The sequence below is a fragment of the Gadus chalcogrammus genome, chromosome 20 (genome assembly GCF_026213295.1).
Source record: "Gadus chalcogrammus isolate NIFS_2021 chromosome 20, NIFS_Gcha_1.0, whole genome shotgun sequence".
Lineage (NCBI taxonomy): Eukaryota > Metazoa > Chordata > Actinopteri > Gadiformes > Gadidae > Gadus > Gadus chalcogrammus.
The window spans coordinates 3,229,603-3,243,672 of record NC_079431.1 but is presented as its reverse complement, the minus strand read 5'-3'; the positions used below and the strand labels follow the sequence as shown (position 1 = coordinate 3,243,672).

Sequence of the window (14,070 nt, the reverse complement as noted above, 5' to 3'; positions counted from 1 at the left end):
TCCCATGCTCATGAACACTCAAACATTAATTTCACAGCTCCTCACTGAACGGCGGACTGTTATTACAGACATCGAGGCCTCCCATTATCCGCCTGTTGCTGTTGTTGTTTGTGAAAGAACGTAACTAATAAGGGGATTAAGTTCCCCCCTTAAGCGAATCAGAGAAACGCTGTCATTTCACCAAGGTAATCATAGGCATTTTCCCAAGCTGGAACGCTGCTCAACGCATATAAAGCTAAGCGCTGGAGGCAGGTAATGGTAGCACTGTGCCCTCCTGACTCACAGCGATGGCTCACATTATCCAGCTGTACGTGGTGCTTTCCCTGCTGCTGCCGGCGACACAAGCTCAGGTAAATATGCCTTGGGGCCGGGACCGGCCGCCTCAATGTGTCCCGTAGCATTAGGACAAGCTTTTTCCTGTGTTTGAGGAACCGGGGACCACTGTTTCACTGCGTTCAGTAGCATTATGACAAGCCTTTCCTGTGTGTGTCTTCTCTGTAGTATTTCGTGTACAACCCAAAATGGAGTCCGAGAGCCTTCACAGGTGGGTGGCGGTTTCATTACCGGTCATAGTGTCGTTTCATTTCTGATTCTACACCGTGGACCACAGGGACTGACTTTAAGTCTCGTTCCCCAGACGAGCGCAAAGCTGTCGTGCAAAGCGACCTGGCACCGATGGACGAAATCATCAAAGCCAACGAAGTTCAAGGCGAGTGCTGATCGGACCATTAACGTGTGATTAAAAAAACCCTCTCTTTCTCCTCTATTTAACATCCGGGGGTATCCTCGGCTCTCTCTCTCTCTCTCCTCAGCGTCCCGCATAATCGACAGCAGCACTAGCCTCCGCGAGGGTGACATCGCCGTGTCAACGGGCCGCAGGTCCAAGACCTGCTTCGCCAAGAGCTGCCAGTGGGCCAAGTCTGTGGACGGACACGTGTACATCGCCTACCGCATCGCACCGCAGTACAGTGAGTCTTGACGCTTTGACTCTGAGTGTGTGGCGCTCTACTCGTTCAAATGCGATGAGGCTCCTTACAGCCTGACCCACTTTTGAAGTTCAAAGACCCACTTTTGGGATTGTGATGCTGAACTGTGCGTTGTTATTTGAAGGCATTGTGCTCGAAACGTGTGCTTGTGTGTGTGTGTGTCTGTGCGTGTGCGTGTGTGTGTCTGAGCAGCCGAAGCAGAGACAAAGGTGATCAAGAAGGGGATGGAGAACATAGAGAAGGGCACCTGTGTGCGATTCGTTCCGCGGACACACCAGAGAGACTACTTGGACATTCAGTCCAAGTCAGGGTGAGAGTCATCAAACGCTCATTCACAAAAATCCTCTTTTCAGAAATTAGTCAACCCTGTCCCGAATGCAACTCTGTTGCTATCGAATACAAACATGGTATCGTACATTCGTCCTTAATGAGATAGCATACACTAATTTAAAAGAGCAGTTACATTTAAGACATCATCTCTCATCCCGAAGACAGCAATACCAGAAACGACCCTCTCAAAAACACACAGCCTTGTAAAGCCCTTGGAGACTGTAACTTTGATTAAGGGCTACACAAATGAAATGGACTTTGGCTTGACCTGTAGCCACCGAGTCTCTGTCCTTACTGTGTGGTCGGCGTGTGTCAGGTGCTGGTCCTACCTGGGAGTCCGCGGAGGTCGGCAGACCCTGTCGCTGCAGAGCCCTCACTGCATGCGGACCGGAGTGACCTCCCACGAGCTCATGCACTCTATGGGCTTCGTGCATGAGCAGTCCCGCGTGGACAGAGACAAATACGTCACCATCATGTGGCCGAATATCTACAGAGGTAAAGGAACAAGAGCTCGGAGGGGGAATGGTGTTGTAAATATACGGCTTGTTAAGCCCTTTGAGATTGTACCTGTGATTAAGGGATATACAAATAAAATGGAATTGTGTGTGTGTGTGTGTGTGTGTGTGTGTGTGTGTGTGTGTGTGTGTGTGTGTAAGTGGTGTGTGTGTGTGTGCTTGTTGCTGTGTGTGTGTGGTGTGTGTGTGTGTGTGTGTGGTGTGTGTAGGTGTGTGATTGTTAAGTGGCTGGTGACAAGCGATACAATTTATTTGGACAATAACACATGATTTACATTTTGTTCGCAGACCGTTTGAGGAACTTTGAAAAATTCAAGACAGACAACATGGATCTGCCCTATGACTATGGCTCAATCATGCACTTTGGAAGGTAAGTAAGATTGATGAACATCGTTTTGCAGTAACCTTTTGGGTTGGCAAACATTTTTTTTTCAGACAGAAACTACATATATTTGAATATACACACATAATTGTTACGGGGTATGATGTATCTATCTCTGGTATTTACTGTATATTCACATGCTTTGTTATAGGTACGCTTATTCTGAAGTCGGTCAGCCGACAATTATGCCCAAAGACCCCAACGTTCGGCTGGGGATGGGCTCGGCCCCAAGCCACATCGACAAGATGAAAATCAACCGCCTTTACAAGTGTGGTGGGTATCAAACGCAACTTAAGAAAAAACATTCATATGCAGGAATTATTTAACTGAGTATAAAGAAAAACAGCTCCTAGCAAGAGCATATTTTATTTGAAGAAACTGGAAGCTGGCCCGCAAAACACTTAGCCTACCTGTTAAAAAGTGATGCAATTAGTAGACTGACTGCTCACAATTGAGGGTTTGGCTGTCCCATTAGGTTGATCAAACTAATAGTTAGGCTTCGAGTTTTGTTACTTTTTTTTTTAGAGATATCTTTCAAACTTTTGGTTCTGGGTGCAAAACCGCTCGTTTGGTCAACAGGAACTTGAACAATTTATCCTCATTGGAGAGCCTTAATCGTGCAGTCTGTGGCGCCGCCTAGTGGGCAAAATGTACACAATTACAGCCGATTCAGAAAGTGGACTTTTTACATCTTTATTCTTCTGGGCCGAGGTAGACGTACAGTCTACGAATGTCGAATAGTTCCCTGCTAATTGGTTAACGATGCAATTGTATGGTTGTACAAATGCTCTTTTTGTTTCTTCTCTTTTAGCTGATTTGGATGATTGACCACCAGAATGCGATTGAGCCTGGGAAAAATGCCTATAAGAAAGTTAAATCATGCGACATTTTCAATAAATATGAATTCAAATAATTCCGATTTTCCTCATTCCTTCATCCATAAAACTGTGTTGTTGGAGTCCTTTGAAAAAATGGTTTCAGCAGCTGCAGGCAGTTTCGTTTGCATAAGCATATGTTCGGCAGTTTTTCTTTTAGAATCTAGGCTTCATTTTCAGGTATACAGAGAAGGAATAGTAACTGAGTAAATGTTATTGAGTAAGTTATTGAGTAACTTTTGGTCAGAGCGAAAAATAAATGAATCAAATTTTTGGTCCCCAACAATATGTCTAATATAATAACTATATAAATCTACAGGCCCTATTACATGTTAGAAGTTGAGACTCTATATGAATGTTGAAATGGTTAGATTTCACAAGATAATGTACAGGACATAAAAGTGTTTCTAAACATTCTCAACAAAAGATAAAATTAAGTTTATAATCATGTTGCAAGATAAAATATCATTCAAATACATTTATTTGACTGTCCCAATGCAATGGACACTGTCCACAGTCATCAGCCGTGAAATTGCCCCCCTTTGATTGAAATAAACATGATAATGTGGGAATGCTAGGGTTTTCACTGAGTATATATGGCAAAATGATTGTTATCATGGCTGATAGTGAAACCAAATGACAGGTTGGCTGCTAAGTCGGCCCCAAATTGGTGGGTCTCTCACCCCAGCCATTATTCACTCAATGGCAACTTGCTGCGCTACGGCTAATCCAAGCACAAACCCTTGTGTACGTGTTTTCCTCTTCTGAAAGTGCTGAAGTGACCAATCCAGGGGTCAGCACCTGGTGTGGATCAGCAGTGGACTTGTTTTGATTACACACAGGTCAAGTAAGGGGTCCTAATTGTGATTTACCTGGAGACATGGAACCAATCAGTACTGAGGACGGGAGGCGAGGCGGGCTATATAGACGGCTGGGAAGGGATACAGAGTTTATTCAGCTCCAGTGTCCAGAAGCGCGAGGCCGGACGCAGCCTGGGAGACAGTGTGAACCCGCAATGTCCTCCACAATGATCCTGTTGGCCGTATGGGTTGGAACCTTGACCCTTTCTGAAGCCCTGCCTATTAAGGTCAGCTGAGAGACGGCTTCCTTGTACACACTAGGTTGCGTGATTGCTTGAATCTGAAGCTGAAACATATGACCGCTGACCTTTTGATTACAGAACGCTACCACCACTGCAGTCCAAGAGGCGAAGGTGAGACTGAAAAGAAAATATACAGGTGAGTACCTCAGGCGAGTGTGTTTAGTATCAGACACCCACACAGACACACACACAAGTGCACTCACGCACGCATGCACACACGCACGCATGCACTCACTCACTCACTCACACACGCACGCACGCACGCACGCACCCACGCACGCACGCACGCACGCACGCACGCACGCACTCACTCACTCACTCACACACGCACGCACGCACGCACCCACGCACGCACGCACGCACGCACGCACGCACGCACACACACACACACAGGGTAATGAATATAATGACACTATTAAAGTGTGTGTATTTTCAATGATCAATTGCAAATGCATTTTTCCCTCAAAATTACATTCCTCCCTTTCATTGGATAGGGGAATATTCGGAAATGGACTACATGAATGCAATGGACAAGATATTGCAAGCCAATAACAGTAAGTACTTTTGATGTAATTTGTGGTATTCAGTTCTCTTGAAAGTCAGATTGTGACCCAACGTGCTAGGGCACAATCTGACTTGTCTACAGCTTGCAGACTCTCTTGAGCCCACGTGTTACTAGCAGTAGGAGACACACACCCTAGCAGTTACTAGGTGTACTAGCAGGGACTACATGAGCTGTACCCCTCTCCAGGGCACTTGTCTACAGCTTGCAGACTCTCATGAGCCAACTTGTTAGATGTAGCTACATCTGCTGTAGCCCTCTCCGGAAAGGATTTGTCTACAGCTGGCAGACTCTCATGAGGCCAGGTGTTAGGTGCACTAGCAGTGATCACATCAAGGTTAAATATCAACATGGCAGCATGCACTGAAAAAAGTGAGTGTGTAGGGTTTGCTTAAAGTCTTTGGCAACCAAAAGCAGCAGCACATTACATTTATTCCAACATCTTAAACTGTGGCACGCAGCAGAGCGGGAGATGTGTGCTATTTATATTTTTCTTTTGTTAATCATTGTTATTCTTCAAATAACATCAAACCTTAAAAAATATATTTTCTTTTCACTTACAGAAAAAAATCAATTAAAATCGACAATCGGGTTTGGTTTGAAAAAATCGGAGATTTTACTTTTAGGCCAAATCGCCCAGCCCTTCTCGCAGGGGACTTGTTTTACAGCTTGCCTACTGTTACGAGTCGCTGTCCTGGATGGCCTAGCAGTGAATAGATGATGTGTACCACTCCCCAGGGCTGCGGCCTCCCAGAGGAATGAGTTTTAGGGAGGGGGACATCGCCAACTCATACATGAGGAGTGCCATCACCTGTCCCGGCAACGCCTGCCTGTGGCCCAAATCCGTCGACGGATTTGTTTACGTTCCATACATCGTCTCTCCCCTCTACGGTATGTATGTTGTGACTGGATCAACCTGGGACGCACTGGGTATTACCGAGGTCTATTTTTATAGTCATCGCTTTCTAAAAGAAAACATTTTTCATATGAATTTAAGGCCAGGAATGGACTACAACCATATTATTTGAAAAGACAAACAGCATCTATTATACAAATTGTTAGTGCTTGACACTTGTTCCTGTGAAGATCCTTACTGTACCGACAGCGCTATATTGTTTCTCTTTCTTCGGACAGATGTACTTATTGTAAGTCGCTTTGGATAAAAGCGTCTGCTACATGACCCTGAATGTAAATGTACATGTATGTCAACAGTGACTTCAATTTGAGGCTGTGTTGATGTGGATGAAGTTTAACATGGTGATTCGTAACGTTGGATTTGTTTCTCCTTGTAGACAATATGGACAGAATTACAATAGAAACCGGCATGCAGGACATCTCCGTAGACACGTGTGTCAAATTTGTTCCACGGACGCACGAAGGAAGCTTCCTTGATATTCAGCCTCGATATGGGTAAGTATCTATGACTATATAATATCTGTTAACTATCATGTGCAGGTTTGGGCATATGCGCCTTAAGGGGACACATTATACCACCAGGTGTGATGAGCCGTTACAAGCCGTTTGGAAAATAGGCCCCTTATGACATCACAAGTGGGCGTGTCCACCTAGATGTGCGACTATCCAGCACAAATCTAGGTAGACACGCCCACCTGTGATGTCAGAAGCTGCACATTTTCAAAACGGCTCGTGACGGCTCGTCCCGCTCGCACCCGGTGGCGTGTCGGGGGGACCTTTAAAAGAGGGCTTCATCCGCCGCTCTGTGAGGTGAACCTCACCCGCGCCGTCTCGTCCTCGCCCCCCCCCATCAGGTGCTGGTCCTACCTGGGCCAGACCGGAGGCAGCCAGGTGCTCTCCCTGCAGTCCCCCGGGTGCATGTGGTCCGGGGTGGCGTCCCATGAGCTCATGCACGCGCTCGGGTTTGTGCACGAGCAGTCCCGCTCGGACCGGGACCGCTACGTCACCATCATGTGGAAGAACATCCTGCCAGGTCCCCGCTCCGCTCTGGCCTCGTCGTAGCGTCCGCATGTTGCTAGGCAATCAAATTCAGACCTCTGGTTTATTGGTAAATGACTGTGTGTGTTTGTGTGTCTGCCTGTCTGTGTGCCTGTGCGGATGTCTGTGTGTGTGTGTATATGTGCCCCTACATGTGAGTGTGTGGGTGTGTGTACCTGTGTGTGTGTGTGTGTGTGTGCCTGTGTGTGTGTGTGCCTGCGTGTGTGTGCCTGTTTGTGTGTGCCTGTGTGTGTGTCTGTCTTCACAGACCGCATTCATAACTTCCAGAAACAAGCAACAAACAACCTGAACACTGCATATGACTACAGCTCGGTCATGCATTATGGAAGGTGAGCCACTCCATTGGGCATAAGGGACACAGGTCCTCTCAGGTTTATGGGTCTCTGGACTGTAACACATATTTGGTGTCTCTGTTTTTCAAATAGATATGCTTTCTCTGGAGATGGTGGTCCTACTATCGTCCCTAAGCCGAATCCTTACATTCCCATTGGCCAGCGTGATGGACCAAGTCTACTGGATCTTCACAAGATTAACACACTATACAACTGCTAACCAGCATTATAACCTTTAATGGGACTAATGTGATAACTGCAACGTGCTTCATTCTCCACTGAACAAATCATACTGGAATCTTCTGGTAGGGTCAAATCAAATGGTAGTCGTATCTAGGGCAGAAAAAGGAAAAATAATAAAATAACTTCTTTCTTCTAGTTAAAAGTTGAAATAATCGTTATGATGTATGCATGGCAGGCTCCCTTCTGATTAATAAAGTGAATCTCTCTCTATCTTTACCTTTGGGGCCTTGTACCTGGTGTGTTCAGTGTATCATTTTCCCCGTCTCAAGAACCAGTTGAATGTGTACTACTGAAGTTGCAATTCTGATAGGACTGTGGTTCAGTGAAGGTTTCTGCTGTATCATGTCATTAAATCACAAATAACACGTTTATGACGGAATGAAAATGCTACCTGTCCATAAAATGTAGAATGCCGGTTTCTACCGGAATGTCCTGTGAGAAACAGAGCTCAAACCGGCTCCAGAAGCACAGTGTGCTGGCGGAGTCGTTTGTTTCACAGACCAAACCGAACTAACAAAGCTTTCAACAATCCCTGGAATTTAAGTGCTGTCCCCTCCTTATTGCCCTCCATAGCCCAGTGAGGAGCCCCAGCTTGCTAGCGGAGAAGGCAAGATGATGTTCTTCTGCCTCTCCTTCTGCCGACTCTGCAGACTCCCTCTGCTCCACGCCGTCTCAAGTGAGCGAGTAGCGGAGTAGGGAAGGAAATGTACAGGTTGTAGATACATGAGGTGAAAAACTGCAAGAGCAGATGAAAGTACTAACCCTAATTTCGCCTTTTAAGATTAATTAATCAATTTCAGACGGTATAAAGAATAAACCTTCCAAACAAATATAATAGGTTTTATAATGTAGGCCTACATATTTTATTATTGATTTTAAATTGCATTGTTATGTTTTATAGAAGATTTGTTCTATTTTGTATGGGTTAAGTTAATAGTATTACCATTATTATTATCACATATAACCATTAGGCTAATCATATATTAAAATGGACCACATTTTGAGACACGGGTAAAATTGCTTGAACCTTGAACTTTTTTTAATATTATTCAGAACCAATTTCATTAGCAATATAGCTTTATTTTGTAGTTAAGAGATCAAATAATTGACTGTCTGAAAGCCATGTGTACAATCTAGAACGCTGATCAACAGACATATTTACTACGCATGCGTTTAGGCGCCACAGATCACGCGAGAACTGAGCGTACGAAGGCGGGGCTAAACGAGACTTCGCTGCAGCCTCTCCAAGCTACAGTGCGTCTTTGAGATCGCACAGGCCTCAGGTTTTAAACCTGGTAATTCACGTTATTTGTATTTATCGCTGCCAGACATGAGCGATAACGAGAAAGACTATGGCGCGAGAAATATTAAGAGGGTATGTATTGACATTTCAAATGGCTGTTGACACGTATATTGCTTATTTAAGAATACATATTCTATATTTCAATACGTGTAGGCCTGCAGCGTTCTGGTGGCTAATTCGGCTAGTTGGCTAAAACATGCGACGTAGAAAGAAAGACAACCTTGTTTGTTAAACGTTTTCTGTATGCGTAGATTGTCGTATGAACCAAAAAACGGTATCGCCGTGATTGCCACGAAAGTTCGTGTTTGTACGTGACATCTCTACGTCTTTGACGCTAGTGTCAGTCGTAGTCTCGCGGCCTCGCGCCCGAGCACGCAGCGCTGCATGCCTTTGTGTCCGCGTTCTCACCTGGCTGCAGCGTTGCAGGCCAGTGACGTGAAGGTGTAGCTTTAACACGCCCATATTATATCGATTGTCTGTGTCACTTTTTTTTTTAATGAAAATTTCGTCATAGATTAACAGCCATGACTTGTGTTTTTTAAAGTTGGTTCATTTCAGATTCCTTTGCGGAGAAAGTGGGCCATTTTAATTACCCGTTTAATGCTTTTTCATATGGTGGTGTGTTTATTTGTATTTGGATAAACGTAAACAAACGGCATTATAAATTGTGTACTTTGCGTCCCCAGCGGCCTTGCTGGGTTATTTATAGATATGTCAGTGACCATCATGTTAAAGACATTGAACAGGTGTCGCGGGCCCTTGAATGTAAATGATTTTAAGTTTAAACGGAAGCCCTACAGTGTTTTATTATTTGGTCACAGATGTTTAAACGTTTTTAACATGTACTCAACATTTCTGCATTCTTGTACTCGATATTGAACATTCCATTGCATGTTTATGAGAAGTTTATATTAAGTTGAATGAGGCTGCAAGTATAATTGTAGTCATATTCTTCATCCTTTCTTTTTCATTAAGGTTAATGTTGGAAGAAGAGAAATACGGAAGAAGTCACATGTCAAGTTTATGTTGCTTAATATGAAGCTCAGATGTGTGCCACTGAATTTGGGGATGCATGCTAAACATGAGGAGGGAAGAAGTATGGGAAGTGTGTGAGATGGGGGAAGTAAGAAGAAGTGAGAAATTTGAAGAAAGAAGAATTTTATGAAGTAATGAAGTTAATGAAGTAATCGGGGATGAGGTCACGGGGCTAAGTAACTTCTAGTCTGTTTGTACAATGCGTGCATGTTCATGTTCAAAACACTTAGTTAAGTTAACATTTAGCCACAACCATTCCGTTTTGAGTTCATTATGTTCGTAGGCTAATTATACACTCACATGCACATACTTAGCCGTAACAAGCATTCCTAAATCCACACATCTAAATTCTCCTGATACACACACATTACTCACTGGAAAGATTAACTCGTAACAAAAACTGCAGGCAAATTGGGTCATGTGGTCAACGCGGCCGCCCTGTAACTAGAGGCGTGTTCGGTGTGTGTGGTTCATTCAGGAGTCGCGCTCTGCGTCCGGGAGCGCGAGTCCGCACGGCTCGGGGAAGTCCGCCAGCCGCTCCCCGGCGCGCTCCCCGGCCAACTCCAAGGAGGGCTCGCGCCACTCCCGGTCCAAGTCCCACTCGCGCTCCAGGTCCAAGTCCGGGTGAGTCACGGTCGGGGAACGCCGGGGGGGGGGGGCGCGTCGGTCTCTCCGCGTGGGTTCGGGTCGGGCGACCGCCACGGGGGTCGTCGGCGTGATGGGTGGTGTCATCACAGTCTCTATTTAGTCTGTGCTCCATGTGTGGTGGTGCTGGAAATGATGGTCGCGGCGGGACATGGCCCGGATATATTCCGAAGATGATTATTTATAAAAAGAAATGTACCATAGATGGTGTTTGTCTTTTCAAATGCCGTGGTTTGTATTCCAGTTCTTGGGTCATATTTTCATTTGAAAAAAAAAGTTTTACAAAAAAAAAAGCAATGACTATTGAAATAGACCTAGGTAATGCCCAGTGTGCCCCAGGCTAATCCAGTCCTAATAACGCTTGCAACGTGACGCCAGCACCTCTGGTATAGCCAATGTAATGGAGCCTCTCCCGACACGAGCAGCTGTGCTACAAGTTCCTTGCAGACAACACGCAATGGCATTCCCCATCTAGTTCCTTGGTATTCGATTGGATCGTGCAGAAAGTTGCCACACAGCTGTGGGTCAGTTGCAGACTATTAATAAGGTGGCGCAGGACTTTATAAAATGTATTATTACCTCAGTTTGTGTAGCTGTGGTCGGATCACAAAACAAATGTTTAGAAGTGGACTAAATGCAGAAATGACTCTCCTTGTAGTGAAGCGAAGGTGGCGTTGTGGTTTCACGGTGTCTTCCTCCTTGTGGTTTCACAGTGTTCTCCCTCTCCCCCCCCCCGGTGCGTCTCCGCAGGTCCCACTCCCACCGCGGCTCGCGGCGGCACTACAGCCGCTCGCGTTCCCGCTCGCGCTCCAACCGGCGGCGTTCGCGCAGCCGCTCCTACAGCGGCGAGAGACGGCGCCGCAGCCACAGCCGCTCGCCCATGTCCAACCGCCGCAGGCACATTGGCAACCGGGTGAGCAGGGGGGCACTTCCTGTAGAAACACATCTGTGTGACTTGGCGCCCGCCCACGCGGCTTAGCACTGCGTGGCTAATGAAGTTAGTCGTACGAACTGGGGGGGGGGTTGGGGGGTAGCGAGAAAGCATGGGGACGGAGAGGGGGGGGGGGGGGGTAGCGAGAAAGCATGGGGACGGAGAACTGGCGCACGGGGAAATTCAAATGATGGGCGGCGCCGTCATCTCTTCCTGTATGGTGATATCCCCGCTACTGGTCGCCTCAAATTCAATTATCCCCTGGTGGCGGGGCCCCCCCCCCCCCCCATGTCTGTTGACGTGTAAACCGATAGTACTTGTTAACTCACCATATCTGGAAAAAGCGTATTCTCTTCTTCATATTTCCATGATACTGGTTAAACGCCCGATATTGCAGCAAGGCTTCTCTTTTCATAAACTGCTGGTTCTGCCCACATCTGTTAGGTTTAGGAACACTCACCCCAAGAGCTGCTGTACTCAAATCAACAGGGTGGTCCGTGTCAGGGGAAAAAGCATGCAAAATCGATTTTAATACCGGTACACACATTTGCGTTGCAGGCGAACCCCGACCCCAACTGCTGCCTAGGCATCTTCGGCCTGAGCTTGTACACGACAGAGAGGGATCTACGAGACGTCTTTTCCAAGTACGGCCCACTGGCTGACGTCTGCATCGTCTACGACCAGCAGTCCCGACGCTCCAGGGGCTTCTGCTTCGTCTACTTCGAGACAAGGGAAGATGCAAAAGAGGTGGGCCCTCCGCAGGGTGTTTGTGAGTGACCAGGGTGTCGACGAGGGTTCACGACCTTGTAGGGCTTTGAGGAACCATGTTGTTTTCGTCGCTAGGCAAAGGAACGAGCCAACGGTATGGAGTTGGACGGACGGCGGATCAGGGTTGACTTCTCCATCACGAAAAGGCCTCACACCCCCACCCCGGGTATCTACATGGGCCGCCCCACATAGTGAGTCCGACGACGACGCTCCTGTTTTCATGGTCTCTGGAGCCTGGAAAGCATTTTGATCATGTGACTAACCTTCTGTTTCGCCACAAGGATCAGTCCGGTCCTGACCCTTCACAAAGATTTCCATAAATTACGATTTAATCTGTGCCAATCGCGGACTGCGTCATAGTTTATTTTGTACAAGTACAAGTCGCTGCCGGCAAAACGGTATTGGCATCGCCCTGAAGCAACAAGCGGTCACGTTAGTAGACACAACCATAGGTTCTGTTATGCAGAAATAGACTCCATCCCCAATATTAAAACAAGAACGAGAGTATGCACAGTAGCCTCTCAACAGAAAACCAGATTTAGCCGTTCTGAACCACGCACTTTGGAGGCGTCACACGTTCTGTGGCTCTGATTGGCTGAAGGAGTAGATCCGCGGAGCGAAACAGACTGTGAGGCCACGTGACCCAGACGGTTCTCCAGGCTGGCTAAGTCCTCCCAGTCACTTCGAATTAACCCTCAAGCTCTTATTTAATCATACTAACTTTAGTATAAATTGCTCGACGTTCATGATGTCTGTGTAGTTTAAATCTTAAGATTTGCCGTTCTCTTACGAACGCACGGGCTTCGCGTACTCAAAAAGGGGAATGCTGTGTCTTTTGCTCCTTCTAGCGGCGGCGGCGGCGGCAGCAGTAGTGGTGGCAGCGGAGGAGGTGGAGGAGGAGGAGGTGGCGGTGAAAGGGGCAGCGGAGGAGGTGGTGAAAGGGGCAGTGGGGGTGAGAGAGGAGGTGGCGATAGAGGAGGTGGCGAAAGAGGAGGCGGCGAGGGGAGGCGGCGAGAGAGGAGGCAGCAGCAGTGGCGGCGGCGGAGGAGGCGGTGGAGGCGGAGGAGGCGGTCCCAGCGGTCCGAGGCGCTATTCGCGCGACTACGACCGCGGCTACGACCGGGGCGACCGTGGCTACGACCGAGGAGGCTATGATCGCTACGACGACCGGGAGTACTACAATAACCGCTCGTACAGGTGAGTCGTCCGGGGGGGGGGGGGGTGCTGCCGAACCGCTGGGACCGCGTTGAGCGCTGTGTGAACTGACGCCGCTGTTGTCCCCGCAGGAGGAGATCGCCGTCACCGTACTACAGAGGAACGTACCGCTCCCGCTCCCGATCCCGCTCCTACTCGCCTCGTACGTACCTTCAAACGGCTCGCATTGGCACATCGGTTTCTAGTTGTGTTTTGAGTCGGACAGTTTGTAATTATGTACAATGCTAAGCTAACGTTTTGGCGAAGGGGCAGAAGGTGAGGGAGCTTACTGGAACGCCGCCGCCGCATTTCCAATGCCCCTTATAGGCTAGTATTGATTCGTTCATGAGTACTGCAGGATCTTATTTCTTGTGTTTTTTGTTTAACAGGTCGTTACTGAACAGCAGCTCCTTGACTACAAAGTGTCCACTCCCTGTCCAAACCCACGGATGAGTCGACCCGGTTTTGGTTTTCTTGAGACTATTTTATTTTATGTAAATGAGTTATTATATTTGTATGACTGTGCGACGATTTGTCGGAAATTTGTGTGTGTGTTTTAAATGTTAATTGTATAGCCCCCCCCACCTGACTTTTTGGTTGTTTTTGGTACAGTCGGTTTCACAAGTGTGAGTGGATTTATATTCTCAAGTCTTTTATGTGATTAAACAAAAACAGTCCACCTTTTTGTCTTATGGTATGTCATTTTACCACACACAAACTCGCCAAATGCAATTGAATCGCATCTGACGTGAATTAAATTGCTATTGCTTCTCCAGTTCTTAAGTTTTGCATTAATTTATGAAGTTTTCAGTGTCTCCTCAAACAACCATTATACACCCTCACCCTTACCCTACAATGGAAAACAATGGAAAAAAATCCGCACGGAACAGTAG

The 14,070-nt window shown here is 46.9% G+C and overlaps 3 protein-coding genes across 4 annotated transcripts; all 3 read left to right on the top strand.

The window, feature by feature from the left end:
* The first annotated feature begins 271 nt into the window (after window positions 1–271).
* On the top strand, window positions 272–3,097 carry LOC130373274 (hatching enzyme 1.2-like). Its single transcript, XM_056579650.1, has 9 exons — window positions 272–350; window positions 502–544; window positions 638–709; window positions 813–968; window positions 1,179–1,296; window positions 1,633–1,811; window positions 2,120–2,201; window positions 2,365–2,486; window positions 3,025–3,097. The coding sequence occupies exons 1-9, from the start codon at window positions 288–290 to the stop codon at window positions 3,039–3,041; spliced, it is 852 nt and encodes a 283-aa protein (XP_056435625.1). The 5' UTR covers window positions 272–287; the 3' UTR covers window positions 3,042–3,097.
* A 1,006-nt stretch (window positions 3,098–4,103) lies between these two features.
* Window positions 4,104–7,278, top strand: hce2l1 (high choriolytic enzyme 2-like 1). Its single transcript, XM_056579651.1, has 8 exons — window positions 4,104–4,175; window positions 4,269–4,326; window positions 4,685–4,744; window positions 5,491–5,643; window positions 6,045–6,162; window positions 6,522–6,700; window positions 6,974–7,055; window positions 7,152–7,278. The coding sequence occupies exons 1-8, from the start codon at window positions 4,104–4,106 to the stop codon at window positions 7,276–7,278; spliced, it is 849 nt and encodes a 282-aa protein (XP_056435626.1).
* A 1,219-nt stretch (window positions 7,279–8,497) lies between these two features.
* tra2b (transformer 2 beta homolog) lies at window positions 8,498–14,034 on the top strand. 2 transcript variants are annotated; one of them, XM_056580225.1, is made up of 8 exons: window positions 8,501–8,676; window positions 10,118–10,263; window positions 11,035–11,197; window positions 11,774–11,962; window positions 12,059–12,174; window positions 13,016–13,180; window positions 13,270–13,340; window positions 13,567–14,034. In XM_056580225.1, exons 1-8 carry the CDS (start codon window positions 8,632–8,634, stop codon window positions 13,575–13,577), a joined length of 906 nt encoding a protein of 301 aa, XP_056436200.1. In that variant the 5' UTR covers window positions 8,501–8,631; the 3' UTR covers window positions 13,578–14,034. The 2 variants fall into 2 exon arrangements, with proteins under 2 accessions (XP_056436199.1, XP_056436200.1); XM_056580224.1 differs by lacking the exon at window positions 13,567–14,034 and having other exon boundaries at window positions 8,498–8,676; window positions 12,832–13,180.
* Window positions 14,035–14,070: the final 36 nt, after the last annotated feature.